This window comes from Mesoplodon bidens (genome assembly GCF_964165515.1).
Source record: "Mesoplodon bidens genome assembly, chromosome: 3".
NCBI lineage: Eukaryota > Metazoa > Chordata > Mammalia > Artiodactyla > Ziphiidae > Mesoplodon > Mesoplodon bidens.
Window position 1 is genome coordinate 36,724,414 of NC_138178.1, and position 18,622 is coordinate 36,743,035.

General features: G+C 48.6%; 1 protein-coding gene across 6 annotated transcripts in view; it reads right to left on the minus strand.

Moving 5' to 3' along the window:
- Positions 1 to 262: 262 nt before the first annotated feature.
- ZSCAN2 (zinc finger and SCAN domain containing 2) overlaps positions 263 to 18,622 on the minus strand; it is a 30,885-nt gene continuing 12,525 nt past the window's right edge. For 4 of the 6 annotated variants that reach the window (XM_081227353.1, XM_081227350.1, XM_081227351.1 and 1 more), the window contains one exon: positions 10,750 to 13,480. In XM_081227353.1, the coding sequence (XP_081083479.1) occupies positions 12,039 to 13,480 (1,442 nt within the window). In that variant the 3' untranslated portion in view covers positions 10,750 to 12,038. Of the gene's footprint in view, positions 341 to 10,749; positions 13,481 to 18,622 lie in introns of those variants that run through there. The other 2 variants (XR_014015279.1, XM_081227355.1) reach the window with 2 other exon arrangements.

Here is an 18,622-nt window from a genome sequence, read left to right on the forward strand (position 1 = left end):
AAGGTCTCACTCACATAAGGAGAGGTGCCACCAGCTCTGCTGTGTAGTTTTACAAAACATGCCGACCAAGGTTCTTCTTCCCTTTGGAGGTGCCTGTTGAGGACCCCACAGATTCATGTGGTCAACCTCAGTTTATATGCCACATCCTCCCAGGGAAAGGAGCTGTACCCTCTACCCTACTTCCTGCACTCAGGGAGGGTTTCGCGCCCTCCCCACAGAGGGTCCCTTCTCCCTCCCTACACTGCAGCTGCTTACCACTCTCGTGGAAGGATCCAAGTTTTACTTTGGGGCTGTGGTTCATTTGGTCTTCTGGTTCTGGCTGTGAGCTCTTCACCACTGCCTGGAATAGATACATGGATTCTGTCTGTGCTTGCTTGCTTCAGATGGATGTTTAGGGGACCTAGTACCGATCCTGAGGGTTCCTTCTCCTCTGACAGCACCTCCTGTCCCTGTTCAAGGACTGGAAATGGTCAGGATTCTGTAGGCACTAAAACTTAATCATCCCCAGACATAAAGAAGCAAAGGGGGAACTCAGTCTTATGCAAATCACTGCAGGGGCAGTAAAGAGTGTGGATGTGTGGGAGATGCTGTGGAGATAAGATCTGGAACCCAGGCCCACTGCAATCTGCCCACCCAGCTCTCCCAAGGCTGCTCCTGTCAACCTCTAGGCAAAACTAACAATACAGAGAGAGCAAGCAACAAGGCAGCTATTTTGCAACAGGACCTAAAGGTTCAATAATGTCAATAAAGACCAGTGAAACCCCTTGCTTCAGGCTGGCTGCTGCTGAATGAGAGCTGTTCTCCAAAGAGAAAATAGGTTGTATCCGCTCCTCCTGGATCAGAGTGGTGCTCAAACTATTTTAAACAATTCTCTTATTTACTGGTGGGGACCAACACTCAGAGCAACCCATGTTGTGCGTCCTCTGAAAAGTCAGTCTGAAAATGGAAGGAAAGTTGCAGCTACCAGGCCCAGGGAATAAGCAAATTCCCTGCTGACACCAACAGCAAAGTGTACACATCACCCATACTGCTGGGAACCCAAGGTGGCTCTGTCTCTCACATTCCTCTATTTTAACTACTCAGAACTAAGTTTCCATATCTCCCCTGCAGCCCCAGTCTTCCAGGTTCTTTTTGCAAGTCTTCCACCAGAGCCACTGCCTCCTCTCCACTCTCTGGATGTTTTTGTCTAACCCAGATCTGGATCTCCTGGGGAAGGACAGACAGGAACTGTTTCAGGACTAGCAACTCCAGGATCTGCTCTTTCATACACTTCTCCGGTCTCAGCCACTGATGACAGAGCTTCTGGAGTTGGATGACTGCCTCCCGGGATCCTGATGCTTCTTGATAGTGGAAGTACCAAAAGTGCTGGCAGGAGGTCTCTGGTCCAGGGATACTCCCTTGAAAGAAAATTTCCTGCTCCCAGTGGGAATCTTCTTCCAGCTTCACTGTTTGGAGCTCTTCTTGTACTTGAGAAGTCTGGATTTGCTCAACCACAGCTACAGCCATTGTTCAGATCAGAGAAGAACCCTGCAGCTGTGCTCTGAAGTTCAAACCTCTTCCTTTACTTCACTGGGAAGCCACCTTTTGATAGGAGTCTAAGTAGAACTTGAAATTCTAGAGCCAGAGACATACATTACAGAGTGAATTCTAGTGAAAATCACAAGGGTTAGCCCAGTGGGATTGAGGTGAAGAAAAACCTTCCTGTTCCTCCCTCCCCATGTCCTGATGCCCATGGAGTCTGGCCCTCTGTCACTGGGGAGGCAGCTCCAGAAGTCTGACAGTAGGGGTCAAGGGCTGGTGGTCTGGTTGGAAAGCAGAGGAACGTGAAGCTGTGTTTGCAGAGCGATTTCCTGAACCCCAAGAAAAGGCCAATGATCCATACAGAAGAATGAGGATGAGCTGATGGAGATAATGGGGACAATAAATTGCTCATTCTCCCAAGCCACTGGTCTTCAGAGTGTTGCCAAGTACATGCAGTACAAGAGCCAGACGGCACACAAGGTAGCAGCACCTTGGAGAGCAGAGCCTGAGTGGAGCCCGCTCTAAGCTTCAGAGATTCAACCGCTCCAACCCTCAACTGTCCTCGCCTCTGGGTGGGTTCTCAGATTTGGGCGGGTCCTCTCTGGATTCCTCAGTCTTGGCATCATAACTCTCTCCCAAACAGGGAGATTTACCCTGGTTAAGGTTACAAGATGTAACAGCAAGGATAATAAGATCACAGACTCACAGGATGTTACAGTTGGAACGAAAGTTAAGAGATAGTCAGGCTTCAACTCCCTCAAAGCTGAGGCAGTCACGGCTCAGAGACCCCCAGGAACTTGCCCAAGGCCACAAAGCTGGCAGGAAACGGGCAGTGGCTCAGCCCGGTGGCGGTGGACCGGGTGACTGGCCCGCAGAGCGTGACCTACACTGGAAGGCTACTCTGCCCCGCGGGCGACCTTCTCTAGAAGCTTTATGGGGTAAACGCGGGCCCTGGGGACAGGGTCATCCCCGCCGGGCCAGGTGGGCAGAGAGAAGGAGGACGCCACCAGCATGAGGGGCGCATCCTGCCCCGGGCTCTGCTCGCGGGGACGCGGGACGCGGGACCCGGCGTCTCCGCCCGGTCACGCCCAGCCCGCGCGGGCCCAGGCCCGAGGTGAGAGCCGCTCCCGTCCGCCGAGGCCCTGCGACCACTGGAGGGCCCCGACTCCGCGGTACCTTCTCTGTGGGCACGCAAAGTAAGTCCCCACACGACACTCCCACCCCGAGACCAGACACCTAGTACAGACCCTCGGACAGCCATAAACACCGGAAGCGGAAATGCGAGCCCCAGAAAGACTGGGGCTTGGCCGGACTACATTTCCCTTAGGCCTACACCAGGGCCTGCAGACTGACAGCAGGATTAACCAGTAATCTATGCGGATGTCTTGGGCGCCCATTTGTTTCAGATGAATCATTGACGACGGGTGGGACTTTAATACACGCCGGATTTGGGGGTGCGGAGCCGCAACTATAATCGTCGCACGTGGAGAGGGTAGTCCTGCCTCGCCTCTCCCACCCCAGTGATAATTTGGGGAGGTGGCGTCTTCTCACCTTACTCCGCCCGGGGACCACTGAAAGAGAGGCCCTTTCCAAAGCGTTTTCCCTTACTGTTGAAAGCGGGTGTTTATCCCTGTTAATCCGTATTTAATCCTATTATACAGGTGACTAAACCCAGGCAGCTTGGACCCCAGGTCTCTCTTAGAGTGGCGCTGAAACTCCAGTTCAGATGTTTTGCCTCTTAAAGTACTTTTCTGGCATAGTTGCCCACTGTGCTAATGCTTCACCACTATCCTCCCCCTTGCCTAACACACACACACACACTTCCTCATTTCCTGCGTGCACGGTCCTGGGTGATTCAAGATGAATATCATTGACGCTTATTCATTTAACAATCAATTGTAGAGCAGATACTTTGGGACAAGCGAAACACTTCCTCCTCTTAGTGCAGCCCCTACTCTGCACTTGGCAGAGGATGCATTTTCTAAAATGAAATGGTGAACAACTCCAATGCAGTGTGATAAGTGCTAAAGGGAGGTGCTTTAAAGGAAAAGACTGGAAGGAAATACTGGAGAGCAGCTGGGAGAGCCCAGGAGGAAAGAAGGCGCACCCTCAGGGAAAAGGGGGCAGGAAACTATACTTCACTTATGCATATTTTATCTGGTTTGCTTCTGACAACAAATTTTGCCTAGTTAGGTCTCACTCCCTATTTAACAGATAAAAGATCTAAAATTCAACAAAAGGTGGGTGAAGCTACAATTCCCCCCAGGAGGGGCAGCCTGCGGTGGGGCAAGGGAAGAACAGAACAACAAGGGGGGCTCTCTGTAGAGTCCTAAATCCAGTTACAAGTCTGGGCCATGGAGATTCCTTCTAGCCTCTTGATTTTAGTTCCAAGAGGGCTAATGTGGAAAACTCAGGCCAGCGCTTTCAGGATGCACACACAGCTAGCTTTCAAACCAGCCTAGCCCAGAAGTTCCAGAGAGCTGCCTCAGGGACCAGTGAGGTGGGGCAAAGACCCAGCCTGGGAGAGCGCTTTGGGTTCTCACCATCCAGTCACCAGAGCATCTCTGCTTTTACATGTTTTCTATTGTTGCAAGATTTCACTTGAAAAAGTGGTTCCACTGTTACAAAAAGAAAAGGGAAAATGACTAACCCGAGTATTCCATGTGCCATTCCCTTAACTCAGGGATCTCCTGAGCCAATGGAACTTTCACTGGAAGCAAAATCAAACCTGGAAAGGGTCATCCGAAACCTAGCTCCTATCACCTTCCCCATCAACACCACAACCAATCCTCCAAACGCGAAGACTTGCATACGTGCCCTCGAGCTGCGAGCCACACTCCCCAAGGACTGGGACTAGAGGCCCCCCGAAGAGTCTACACAGATGAGATATTTTCCCAGCTAAAGCTTTCTGGTCCCTCAGAGGACAGTTGGTCTCAGAAACCTAGAAAGGTCTATTCTTTGGTGAAAGCAGGTTCCATTCGATCTGAGTTATTAATATTACCACAGACAGTAGGATTTCAACGTTCACCGCCACACTGAGTGATTTCGAGCAGCCTTCTGGAACGGGAAGTGCAAGCACGGGCATCAGCTGAGCAGGTGAGGAAAAACGAGATCTCCAGAAGTGATTTGCCCTAGTCTTGCTGCTAGTTAGGGGCACAGGTGTGTCTAGAACCAGGCCTGTCAGGTCTCTTTGGCTCCCAATACCCCGTCTGCTGCGCCACAGATCTCAGGACAGGAACAGGAGGGAGACAGGCAGGAGCTAGTGACGCAGAAAGGCAGCATCACATGGGACAGCTGAGAGAGGCAAGTGACAATAGTGCTGAAACTCTTCAGCAAGAGGGTGGTTTCTAGACCATTGATATGTTTTGAAAAACATGGCACAGAGGGATTTACAAGCAGTGTGTAAGGAGACAAGGGTTTTGAGATGAAAGAAATAAGCGTATCCTCTAAGAATTCAACTAATTACAGCCAGGTGTACTGAGTGGAGACCACTGTCTCCTAAGCCCACTGGATCGTCCACTTAACTCCAACTTAACCAGTGACACTAACCTGTCTGTGGAAGGGGGCGTGTTCATCAGGGAAACCTGGAAGAAAGTGTTAACGAGGGCTTCCCTGGGGCGCAGTGGTTAAGAATCCGCCTGCCAATGCAGGGGACACGGGTTCGAGCGCTGGTCTGGGACGATCCCACATGCCGCGGAGCAACTGAGCCCGTGAGCCACAGCTACTGAGCCTGTGCTCTAGAGCCCACGAGCCACAATTAGTGAGCCTGCATGCCACAACTACTGAAGCCTGCGTGCCTAGAGCCCGTGCTCCACAACAAGAGAAGCCACCGCAATGAGAAGCCCGCACACCGCAACGAAGAGCAGCGCACACTCGCCACAACTGGAGAAAGCCTGCGCACAACAACGAAGACCCAACGCGGCCAAAAATAAATTAATTAATTAAAAAAAAAAGTTAACGAGGCAATCTTGGGGACGGAGCCGACAGCGCTGGGGGGTGGGCAGGGAAGAGAAGGGGATTTTTTTTTTTTTCAGTACGCGGGCCTCTCACTGTTGTGGCCTCTCCCGCTGCGGAGCACAGGCTCTGGACGTGCAGGCTCAGCGGCCATGGCTCACAGGCCCAGCCGCTCCGCGGCATGTGGGATCCTCCCGGACTGGGGCACGAACCCGTGTCCCCTGCATCGGGGGGCAGACTCTCAACCACTGCGCCACCAGGGAAGCCCCAAGAGGGGGATTTTGAAGTGCAGCATTCATCACCCGAGGGGGGTGCGTCACATGACTCCTTTCTTTCAATCCGTGCTCACCAGCCACCGTCTGATCACAAAGCCACCATTTCAGTTTTCAGTCACTGTAGACCAGGAACAAGGGGTGCTCTGAAAGTGGCTTGGGATTGGAGATCCCCAATGTAAATGAATAATAATTGGGCTTCTGGAATATTGGTCTCTTGGAAATTTAGTTACCAGGAGCCTCCCACCCAGTGTCTGGTCATCTCTGGGTGCCTGCACCACGAAACCTAGGGACTGGAACTCGTGAGTGGTAAATCTGCCAAGATGTGCCACCCCCTGAGGCATCCTGGCAGGCCTCCTGCCCTGACACCAACAGTGTAAACAAACGACAGAGACACTGTGCCTGCCAAGGCCTGTGAGCTGTGAGGGGCCTGGGCAAAGTGTTTCCTTGGAGCCAGGCCTTCCTCCTCCCAGCAGCTGTTCTTCTACAGCTGCCGTGGGCCTTTGAATGGATGGAAAATTCACAGAGTTGGGACACTGGGAAGAGTGAGCAGGGGCGAGGGAGTGAGGGGCAGGTAGGCCCAGGAGCCACAGCCTCTGCTGATGCCAGAGGCAAGGGCTCAGTTGCACCAGTGGCTGGGTGGAGCGACAAAGGGAATCAACCACAGCCCCTACTCTCCACCAGGCTCTGCAACCTTCTGTCTCACAATCTGAGCATCATCCGTGCGATTCCACTTTCACTTCCTCTGTGGCCACGGGCTATTTTATCAAGTCAAGAGGGTGAGAGAAAGGAAAAAGACTCTAATATTCTGTCCAGAGATTTGAAATAGCTTAACAGGGCCAGGCAGCAGGGAGGTTAAAATGGCCCTGCATTTGAAAAACTCCAGGTCTGTCTGTGAGAGACTGTGGGAAGGGCAAGCCCAGCACACTGGGCCCCTGCACAGCTCCCTGGTTATGAGACAGGACTCCCCATCAGGGATAAAGGGTTGGGGAGGGCGACCACCAGTCACGTGCAAGGAAGGACCAGTTACAGTTGTGGATCATCTTGATACTAGGGGAGTAGCCAATATGCTGTTCTTATTTTAATGTTTTGTTATTCTCTCCATTTGTTCGTTAGGTGTTTCTCGTGGCTGTAATAAGGCAGCGGGGTTATTGACTTCAGGAGTTGAGTGGTTAAGCTACAGGTGCAGGGCAAGGTACCTGCTGAACCTCTCCTCTGAGTCTCCACTTCCTCATCTGTAAAGTAGGGATACTTACCTACCTCATAGGGTTGTTGTCAGGATTGAGACCCACATGGAAAGAGCTTAGCACAGTGCCTGTGCAGAGTAACCCTTCCATAAATTGTGTTACACTAAGCTACTATGGCTTATTGTAAACCAGAAATGCAACCCAAAAGGAAATAAAATTCCATGAAAAACAAGAGGAAGTCTCATGATGACCTGCCTCAAAATGTAAAATCTCTATTAAAAGTGAGGGTGTGTGGCTAGTGGCACAAGTGTGGCTAGAGCCAGGTCAGTTCAGCTCCCAACACTCCACCTGCCCCACTGCAAACTTCAGAACAGGGTCAGGAGGAGACAAATTACTGACCCAGAGGGGACCTGACGGGGGGACTTTGGGGTGCTGCTAAGTTGTTTCTTGACCAGGGTGCTGGTTACACAGGTGTGTACAGTTTGTAAAAATTATATGAGCTGTACACTTATCTATGTGTTATATTTCCCTTCTTCTTTTTTTTTTTTTTGGCTGTGCCGGGCAGCTTGTGGAATCTTAGTTCCCTGACCAGGGATTGAACCCACACCCCATGCATTGGAAGTGTGGAGTCTTATCCACTGAACCGCCAGGGAAGTCACTGTGTGTTATGTTTCAACAAAAAGTTAAAACAAGAAGAACTGTCTCAGGATATAGTTATACGAATACCCTGGGATTAAAAGGGTGAGAGTAAGATAAAGTCTCCAAGCTTCACTGCTTGCCCAGAGAGAAGAGAAATAGATGGTGTACTATGGACTGAGCTATAAGAAAGGGGATGCATGTTTTTCAATGACTTTTGATGATCTGTGACATTTTGAAAATAAAAGCTTTTTCGTTAGGATTCTGGTTGGTGGGTTGGTTTTTTTTTTTTTTTTTTTTTTTTTTTTTGCGGTATGCGGGCCTCTCACTGTTGTGGCCTCTCCCATTGAGGAGCACAGGCTCCGGACGCGCAGGCTCAGGGGCCATGGCTCACGGGCCCAGCCGCTCCGCGGCATGTGGGATCTTCCCAGACCGGGGCACGAACCCGCATCCCCTGCCTCGGCAGGCGGACTCTCAACCACTGCGCCACCAGGGAAGCCCGGTGGGTTGGTTTTTATAAATGTCTTTCGCTGTGTCTCCATTCACTGATACCAATAAATTAACTGAGGTGAAAGGTCACTGAAGTTAAAACTAACTTAATCATCTTACCAAAGGGAAGTGTAGGAAACTTAACGCATTTTCCAGGTCAGAATTTTGGGCTCCATCCGCCTCTTGCATTTACATACAACTGTATGGAGAGAACCCAATTGGCAAATATTTATTGACTTCCTATCACATGCCAGGCCCTGCTCTGAGTGCTGGAGAGAGTTTGGAACCTCAGTAGGGGTGTGAGCATAAAAACTCGAAGAGGGACAGGGCAGAATCATGTAACAGGTCAATGCAATGAGAGTCACAGGCACCGAAATTGGAGAGCTCAGGGGTGTGGTGGGCAGGGTCACGTCTGCCAGGCAAGTGCAGGGAAGACCTCACGAAGGGGGTGGTACCCAGGCTGAGTCTTCAAAGATGTGCAGGTGTGCCCTGGGCAGAGAGGGCAGCCCAGCAATCCAGAAGAGGGAGCAGAGTGAGCAGAGAGACGAGGCCCAGCAGGGCACACTGAGGGGAGCTGCCAGGGGGCGAGGATGGTCAAGGGCATAGAGGTGTGGTGACGAGGGCAAGGCCAGGTATGAACGTGAGGTTCCACAGAGGCCCCCATCAGGAAGACCTCATCTGCCCTCCAAGGCCTGTGGCCTCCTTAGGGGGATGGGGGAGCCCCGGAGGGTTTAAGCTAGGCAGTGACAGGCTCAGTTCTTTGCTGTGGAAGGACGCTCACTCTGGCTACAACACAGAGGATGGAGTAGCGGGAAGCAGGGCCAGAGGGAACTTGGGGCACCAGGAAGGGGGCTTTTGCAGTGTCGGGCAGGGGTCTGAACTAGGCCAGGGGGGTCGGGGCTGGGAAAAGTTGAGAAGGGCTTGGTTCCCAAACAGGTCTAAGGGATTCGAGGGAAGAAGAGTCTTGGACGACTCCTAGGTTTTTGGGTTGGGTGACACCGAGTGGATGGCAGTGCTACTCACAACGAGGAAACACACCTGTGGAACCAGCACCCTGATCAAGGGAGGCAGGTGGGGGACTTGAGTTATGAACATGCAAGTTTGAGGCTCTAGGAACAAGGGCAGGAGGTGAGTAAGTTGCAGGACGAAGCCAGTAGAGAGGGATAGACTGGAAATCAAGAGAGGAAATAGCAGATGAGCAAGGTCCTGAGTCCTGGAGGGAGGTGACGGCAAGTGACAGGTGGAGATAGATGACTATTAAACCAAAAGCACACATCTCGGCTGAGCCCGGAGGCAAGGAAGTGACAGGGTTTGATACACAGAAGTTTGCTGGTTGGGACACTGAGGGAGGCCACACTTGGCAGGTTCAAGGTTCTCAGAGGTGAGCAGAGCCTGGGGGCTGGCGTGGGTCTGAGGGCCAATGGGTACAGGGCGGCCACTGCGGGGCCTGGGAGAGGGAAGTGACCAAAGTCACGTGAAAGACTTGCTGAGGTGGGCCTGGGGGCCACGCTGAGGGTAAAGCAGATGCCTTTAAAAAAACCATTTACTGTAGGTTTTTAATGGTCCCAAGGCTGTTCCCATGAACTTAGAAACAAACTGGTAACAAAAACTCGGTCCCTAAATATATGTACCTTGAAGGGGAAATAGTCTTTGTTATAGAGACACAGGTGTAATTGAGTTGTGAACAAAGATGTGGCAGAGGCAGATCTTCCGGGGGGCTGGGGCTTCTTGACGGTTTTTTTTAGGGGAAGAAGGCTGTGTCCTTCCATCCGACACATCCAGCATGAAGACCCCTCCTTGCCTCTGCAGACCCCCTCTAGGTGCAAGAAGGACAGGAAGCAATGGGCTCTCAACCTTTCTAGAACCACCATTTGTCATTTCCCCAACCTGGTTCCAGTCTAATTCTGCAATTTCAGCTAATCTGGTTTCCTTTCTTTCCAGGACATTTTGTGTTTATACCAGGTAGGGAGGAATAAAACAAGAAATTTAGTTAGAAAGGTTTAAAAACCTTAATATCAATTCTTTTCTCAAGTTGAGCTTAAGGGAAAGAGAAAAACCACCATCTTCTACAACCCAAATTCCAGAACTGAATGCCACCTAGGAAACCCTCCTGTCCACTCTCCCTTACAGGCAGGGCAGCTCTTGTATCTTCCCAGACAGATGGAAATCTTTCTCCTAGTAAAGCGGCATGATGACGGGTAACGGGAACTTCTTGTTCACAACCTTTCTCCAGCACCTAGCATGGTGATGGTACACACGCCCTCAGTAAATGTTTGCCCTGTAAGTGAAGGAATGGAATCGGTGACGGGGATTTCACAGCCTACGTGGTTTGGTGTAACAACTGCTACTGCCCAGAGCTTCCTTGTGTCTAACTTAGTTGATTCTCCTCCCAAGGAGACCATTGGGAATCATCTGGCACCTTAGCCAAAGCTGCCGCTCCAAGTGTTGGTTGACAGACTGGATGCAGAGTTAGCAAAGAGCAGTGGAGAGGTGGGTGCACTGGTCAAGCACACAGGACTAGGTTCACCCAAAGGTGTGCTCTTTGAAGCAAGTGACTTCTTTCCCCCTAAAGGTCTTGGAACACTTCCAGCCTGGGGCAGGAGGTGGGTGGGGTGGGGAAGTGAGATATGGGTTTGTCAAGTTCGGGTTTTTAACACATGTGAAAAGACAGACTCAGGAAAAGAGTGGGACTCAAGTTTATTAGGCAATTTGGAGCATCCACCCTGTAAGAACCAAGGTGTGTTCTGAGGGCAGGCCCTACGTGTAGGAGAGAAAAGCCTATTTACCCTCCTCTTCCCTCCTAACAAACCCCTTCACCTGCTATCATCCTGTCTTTACTGTTTCACAGCTCATGGACCCAAGAAGAAAGCCCTGGTAGCATCCCAAGATCAAGGGCAACATCTGTAGGACAACTCTTGATTCAAGCCCAAATCTCTCCAGAGTACAGGTGATGTGTCCTCAAAATCAACACTTCCTTAAAAATAACGTTCTTGGTATACAAAAGCTACCAGACAGAATTCTAGATCTGCATATATAAGATAAAAACGACAAGTGCACAGAGTGATGATTACGGGGCCATGTATCTGGGGGGTAAAGACACAAGGCGACCCTGCAGAGTGCAGGACTGTTTCACCCTGAACAAGACAGAAACACCATCCACCAGGGGGAGGCAGCTGGCGGCTCTGACTTCACCTCACACTCAGAAACTGAAACCCTGCAAGAATAAACGTGTCCCCGCCGAACCACAGCCGACTTACCCCAGGACAGTAAGCAGAGACAAGAGCAAACACATACATCTCCTCCGTTTATGCCTTCCCTGGCAGGCCCTGGGCAACTCCTATCAATGGAAAGGTACCGGGACACTGCTTCTGGGCCAGACCCCCTCGTGTTTCGGTGTTCCTGACACTTTCTAGAACGAGAAAAGGGCTCTAGCTTCATGCGGATGACTCAGAATTGGAGAAGCCCCTCCACCTTGACCCAAAGTCAAGCCCCAGGACACAAAGGCAGGAAGGGCCAGTTCTGCAATGGCAGGGGTCCCGGGATGTTAGCAGCTCGGGTGAACGCACTTAGCCCAACAACTGGCAGCAGAACGACCAGACACCACCAACAGGTTTCTGGTATTTCTCTAAAATGTGGGCCATGCTGTCTTCCGTTCCACACAGAGAAATCTCCCCCCTGTTCTACCAAAGAGGAAACTGGGGCACAGAGGATCAAGAGAGAAGGACCCAATCAAGTCGAGAAACGTGACAGAAAAAGGCCCAGCTTTCCGACCTTCCATTCCTACGCTCTGTTCTCGGGGTTTGACTCTAACCACTAAGACGATGGGATCCTAGAAATGAGGGTGAGCAGGGGTAAGACTCTGGCAAAGATCCCCAACAAGGCTTTAGGAAGAATGGCTCTTCTACAGACACACCCCTGTCTGGGGGCAGAGTGGCAAGTGCCCTCCTGGGCCAGTCCCTCACCTTCCCTCTCTGCCCCTTCAGTAAAGTTTCTCCTTCATGTGAGTTCTCTGATGTGTGATAAAATTGGAGCTGTTGCTGAAGCCTTTGCCACACTCGGGGCATTTGTAGGGCTTCTCCCCAGTGTGGATTCGCTGGTGTATGATGAGGACTGAATTCCAGCTAAAGCCTTTCCCGCACTCGGGACACCTGTATGGCTTGTCTCCCAGATGGGCTCTCTGATGCATGACCAGGATGGAGCCCCGGCTGAAGCTCTTGCCGCACATGAGGCATTTGTAGGGCTTCTCACCCGTGTGGGTCCTCTGGTGCACCACCAGCTGGGAGCGCTGGCTGAAGCCTTTCCCACACTCACTGCATTTGTAGGGCTTCTCACCCGTGTGGATCCTCTGGTGCTTGATGAGGTTGGAGCTCCAGCTGAAGCTCTCCCCACATGTCAGGCACTCGTAGGGCTTCTCGCCCGTGTGCATCCCCTGGTGTGCAATCAGGCTGGAGCTCTGGCTGAAGCTCTTCCCGCACTCCCCGCACTTGTAGGGCTTCTCCACCAGGTGGGTCCTCCGGTGAGTGGCCAGGTTGGAGCTGCGGCTGAAGCTCTTCCCGCACTCACTGCACTGATAAGGTTTTTCTCCCGTGTGAGTTCTCCGGTGGGTGATGAGGGCCGAGCTCTGGCTGAACCTCTGTCCACAGTCGGGGCACTTGTATGGCTTCTCTCCTGTGTGGATCCTCTGGTGCCTGATGAGGTTGGAGTTGTAACTAAAGCTTTCGCCGCATTCTTTACATTCGTAGGGCTTCTCTCCCGTGTGGATCCCCTGATGCGTGTTCAGGCTGGACCGGTTGCCGAAGCTCTTGCCGCACTCGGGGCACGAGTACGGTTTCTCCCCCGTGTGAGTCCGCTGATGGGCGATGAGGTTGGGGCTCCTGCTGAAACTCTTGCCACACTCGGCGCACTGGAAGGGTTTCTCTCCCGTGTGGATCCTCTGGTGGGTTATGAGGTTTGCACTCCGGCTGAAGCTTTTCCCACAGTCCCTGCACTTATAAGGTTTCTCCCCGGTGTGAGTAGTTTGGTGTCTACTGAAGTTGGAACCATCACTAAAGCTTTTTCCACACTCGTCACATTTGTAGTATTTCTCTCCTGTGTGGGTCCGCTCGTGTGTGATGAGGTGGGATTTCCGGCTGAAGGTTTTCCCACACTGGGGACACTCATAGGGCTTCTCACCCAGGTAGGTGCCCTGAAGGCCTATGAGCTGTCCAACTTCCCTGCCCTGGGGTGGCACCTCCCCATGGTCCTCCCCCGGGGTGTTTCCCGGGGGCCCCCGGGAGCTGCAGTCTCTCTCCAAGTCACTTTCCCAGTCAGATTGTGGAATGCCTTCCCCCTCAGGCATTTCGGAGAACATTTCATGTGATTCAACATCCTCAAATATGTCTTGGTTAGAGTTCTCCCCATTTTCACTCTGGATCTCAAAATCTGAAACAATGAAGAAAATTGTACAATTTGTACTCAATTTCCTGTAATGATGAGAAAAGAAAACCAAAGGGGAAATTTAAAATGAATTAAACTTTGAGTGAAAATAAAAAGGCTAGAGAACCCTCAAAACTTAAAAAAAAACAAAACAAAAAACAGGTTTATTTCCTTCTAACTGGTTATCCAGTTGCCAGGTCTCATATCTTTATGGTGATCACCCAGAATTTCTAAGTCTTAAAGATGTGGGTTCCAGGTCTCTACCTGTTTCTCCACTGGGAAATGAGATCAGGTGGGAATTTTCAAATTCCTGATCAAAGGAAAGCAACAGGGTACACAGTCCCCAATACTCACCATGGTGCTCGATGCTTAGTAGGTGCTCTATTAAATTTGATGAATGAATGAATGAGTTTCTTATTGGTACCACAGATATTCCCCTAAAGCTCAGTCTCCTTTCAAATGGAGCTTATATAATAATTCTGTGCATTAAAATGTCTGATGATTATAATCTTATTAGTTGACATTTAAGTAAGACAGAGACAAGATGACAGGGCACCAGCAACAAGGACTCTAGGTGTCTATACACATGACTGGAACCAAGTAAGTGGGCAGTTAAAAGAGCCCTCAAATTTGGGGACTTCCCTGGTGGTCCAGTGGTTAGGACTCTGCACTTCCACTATAGGGGCACGGGTTTGATCCCTGGTCAGGGAACTAAGATCCCACATGCTACGCAGCCAAAAAAAAAAAAAAGAGCCCTCAAATTTACCTGCAGTGAGAGTCTACAGATAGATCTCCCATTGGTAATACAAAATATCTACCTTCCAGAAACTTGCCAAACTACTGCCCAATACTTAGCAAACGTTTGGGTGAAACAAATCATGAGGGAGGACTGCTGGAAGAACATGCATTCCCTCCCTGAAATGATAGACTCTAAAGTCTGTCCCAGGATTAAGCCAGCAGAGCTGTGGGCCTGGATCACACTGCTCTGACACCGGCAGAACTGTGTTCACTGAACTGCGTGTTGGTTTAATGGCTCTGGCTGACACTGATGAACACTCTAAGAAGGGTCATTAGAAATTAATCACAGACTTCCCTGGTGGTCCAGTGCTTAAGAGTCCGTGCTGCCACTACAGGGGGCACAGGTTCGATCCCTGGTCGGGGAACTAAGATCCCGCATACCGTGCAGCACAGCCAAAAAGTAAAAAATTAAAAAGAAATGAACTTCTATCAACTAACATGACATTGTTAATCAATATTTTAAAAAGTAAAAAATAAAAAAAGAAATTAATGGCTGTGTCAGCTACAAATTGGCACTTACCATCTACCTCTACAAGGACTAAATCACATGCTGCTGCAGCTGCTGACTTTCAACTCCCCCTGAAAGGAGTTCAGGGTGGAGAGCAGAAATGAGGCCCTCCGTGCTCTGGGAAAAACTGGCAGAACAGGTCTTCAGATAGTTAATATTTTCAGGAGACCATTTTATGAGCCCAATTCTTGCATCTCCTCGTATCTAGAAAAGCACTCAATTCCTTCATGGTGACGTCTGCTCCTTGGGACTAGCAGTAAACTTCACGAGACTAGCAAAAACCTTCTGCAAAAAAATATGTGCTTGATTGCAATATACTCCCCCTTCACCAAAATCACATATATACTGACCTCCCCCATTACGTCTGGAGCAGTTTCTCAGAGCTACCTGAGATGCTGTCTCCCGAGCCATAGTTCTCATTTTCTCCCAAATAAAACTTAACCCTCAACTCTCACATTGTGCACTTTTTTAAGTCAGCAGCTGTCAGGAACATTAATGCTGCCAGGAAGTTGTTGATGACATTGTTTATACCACACAATATCCTCTTGATCGGCCAGAGGAGGAAATTTCTCTCTGATGGAAATATGAAAAGGAGCTGCTGCTCTTCTGAGTGATCTGTGTCTGCCTCATGCCCCTGACTGTGGCTCCCTCTTTGCCTTGCCTGCTTGGAAGCTTGGAGCCAGAAGCTCAGGGCAGGAACACTGGATGTTTTCACAGCATGCAATTTGTTCTTTCATTTCATTTTTTCCTTCCCAGTATTTTCTTCTTTACTATAATTTCTTTGTGCTCTATTTCTGTAAGGTATCTTCACCCTTTTTAAAAATTCTATAGAGTATACAGAAGTCAGTCAATGCTTTTATTGATAAAGGTGATAGCCTGATTATTACTAAGACCTAACATCACACATTAGACCTCATAAGAAAGTAGTTCCATTCATAGCAAGGAAGACAATTAGCAAAATAATTACACAAAGTCCTAGTGACATTTCCATTGTTAATGCTGATAAACTGTTTAAGGTTAGATGCTCAATTCAGTGATTATTAGTCTCTATAAGTTAATGTAAATTTCCATATATGAACATGATACAATGTGGCCTGCATATCTCAGGTTGAACCTTGGTTCCACTCATGTCTTTAGTCAAAATAAGATCTACTTAAACTTGTAATTAAGCATATAATTACATTTCATGCTCACACTGACATACATGCTGCTGGTAATCTGTGGACTCCTATAATTGCCCTCTGGCCCCCCTCCCCCAGATCTCCAGGGGATGGATACAGGAATGAGGGGCACCATGCAAGCTCCCACCTGGCTAGGGCCAGAAATTCTGTGCTTCCTCAACATCCTGCAAGACTGTTCTTTTGCAAGTTTCTATCACAGAGCTCTGCTATTATCTCTTCTATAAGAACCTCCAGGCTGAGGCCCTGATTCATTTTCTTCAAGCTAACATGACCCAAAACCCTTTTGTGATGACCTTAGTAGTTGTTCTCTTCCGAATAGGGACAGTAGTTAATAAGGTTTTTCATTGCCCTAAAATCAGAACTGGTATGTTCCAGGCTGAGCTCAGAAGCAACAGGGAAAACAAAAACTCAGACTTTGTTTTCAGTGAGATCAGGAGGGAGATTAATTTGCAGACAACAAAATACATGTAAGGGCTTCCAAAAACAGCAGAGACTGGGCAGAAGCCAAGGAGGGAAAAAGTGACGAGAACAAGCATGGAAAGTAGGAGGGGGGCGCTCTTGGGGGCAGTGTCTCAAAAAGCTCAGGCAGAAAATCACTTCCTGAGGGTCAGGGACTCACCCTCAAGTGCATCGGTACATTGGGAACTGGGGTGAGCAGGGCTGGCTTCTTTGATCCGGAGAAGCAAGGGAGGTGAGGCTACAATTATACAGAATCACACAGATGAGCTGTGTGTGCAGGAAGCTTTCTGTTTCTGTAAAGCAGTGGAGAGAGCCTTGACTTTTCCAAGTGAATCACGGGAATTATTGTTACTGAGAAAAATGACCATTTTTCATCCCTAAAAAATGTTAAGTGAAGCAACTGCCTCTGTGAAGGAAGACCACAAAGTAGAAGTTGAGAAGAGACAACAGGAATAGAGGAAATGTGAGCTGGGAAGAAGGGAAAAAAATCCAGAGAAATGAAGACAAAACGGGGAGGAACACAAAGGAAAATAGGCACCTTGGAAAGCACAGGAAGGGAAAGGGAGAATTGAAGTGAGATGGAAACATAGAAAGAAGTTAGAAAGATTAAAGACCAAGGGGGGAAAGCGGGGCGGGGTGGTGGTGGTGGGATGAATTGGGCGATTGGGATTGACATGTATACACTGATATGTATAAAATAGATAACTAATAAGAACCTGCTGTATAAAAAAAAATAAAGTTCAAAAAAAGATTAAAGAGAATGACAGAAACCAAAGTGAGATAAAAGGAGAATCAATAAATATATAACTATAGTTCTCAAAAAAGGAAACTAAGCCAAAGGAATAGAACAAATCCTTCAAGTATAATCTATAAAGATAGAAGAACCCTTGATGGGACTTCCCTGGCAGTCCAGTGGTTAAGACTCTGCACTTCCAACACAGGGGGCGCAGGTTCGATCTCTGGTCAGGGAACTAAGATCCCATGTGCCCCGTGGTCAAAAAATTAAATACGTAAATACATTAAAAAAAAAAAAAAAAAGATAGAGGAACCCTTGAAAGGTACACTGGGTGCCAAGGAAAACTACCCCAGGGTGGTTACTAATGAGACAGGAGACAACAAGGTAAAAAGATCAAATCACTTATATGGGGGAAGAAAATCAACCAGTCTCAAATTTCTCTCCGGTAACATTCAATCCCTGCAGATCGTACAGCAAGAGCTATAAGACATGCAAGAAAAGAAAACGGATGTCAAGGATTTTACGTTCAACAAAACTGTCCTTCAAGCATAAAGTTTACAGGCCAACAGCTCTGAATATACACAAGTTCGCAGAATATTGTTCCTATGACCCTCCTTGAGGAAACTATTGGGAGATGAATTTCCGTCAACCACGAGACAAAGGCAATGCTAGAGCAAAAGGACTGGGGCTGAACAGATACATTTAACTTTAGAACAACGTCTAAAACTACTGTGGCGATTAGAGTGAAAAAAGAGAATGTAAATGTTACATAGCCATGTAGAAATGACATGCTAACCAAAATTGGGGTTGTGAGGAAGAAACTGGGATATAGGATATATTCATTAACTGCCTCATCTGTATACCTGGGAGTTCAAAGTTTATCATTTAAAACTGGCAAATCATGTAACTGAAGTATAAGAGTCTTTAACAGTACAAAAATAAACATTATTGTAGATAAGATTAATGACTGAAATGAGGGGAGTAAGGCGGGGAGCAACTATCTCTGTCAAATGTTAAAACATAAAATCTCAATACAGTAAGTCCCCTACATACAAACCTTCAAATTATGAACTTTCAAAGACATGAACGTGCCCCTGGATGCCAGCTGTTGTACTATACTACTGTACTTTTCAAGGTACTGTACTTGAAAATTAAAAATGTTTTATTTTTTGTGTTTACTTGTTTGTTATGTATTATTTGTGTGAAAAGTATTATACACCTGTTACAGTACAATACCACATAGCCGATTGTGTTAGTTGGGTACCTAGGCTAACTTTGTTGGACTTAATGAACAAACTGGACTTACGAACATGCTCTCGGAACAGAACTTGTTTGTACGTAGGGGACTTACTGTAATTCAAACATTAATAGACAATCAGACCAATGAAACAAAACCAAACCTCCAGAAATAGACTGAACGGACATGTGAATTCAGAATTTAATACATGTGAATTCAGAATTTAATT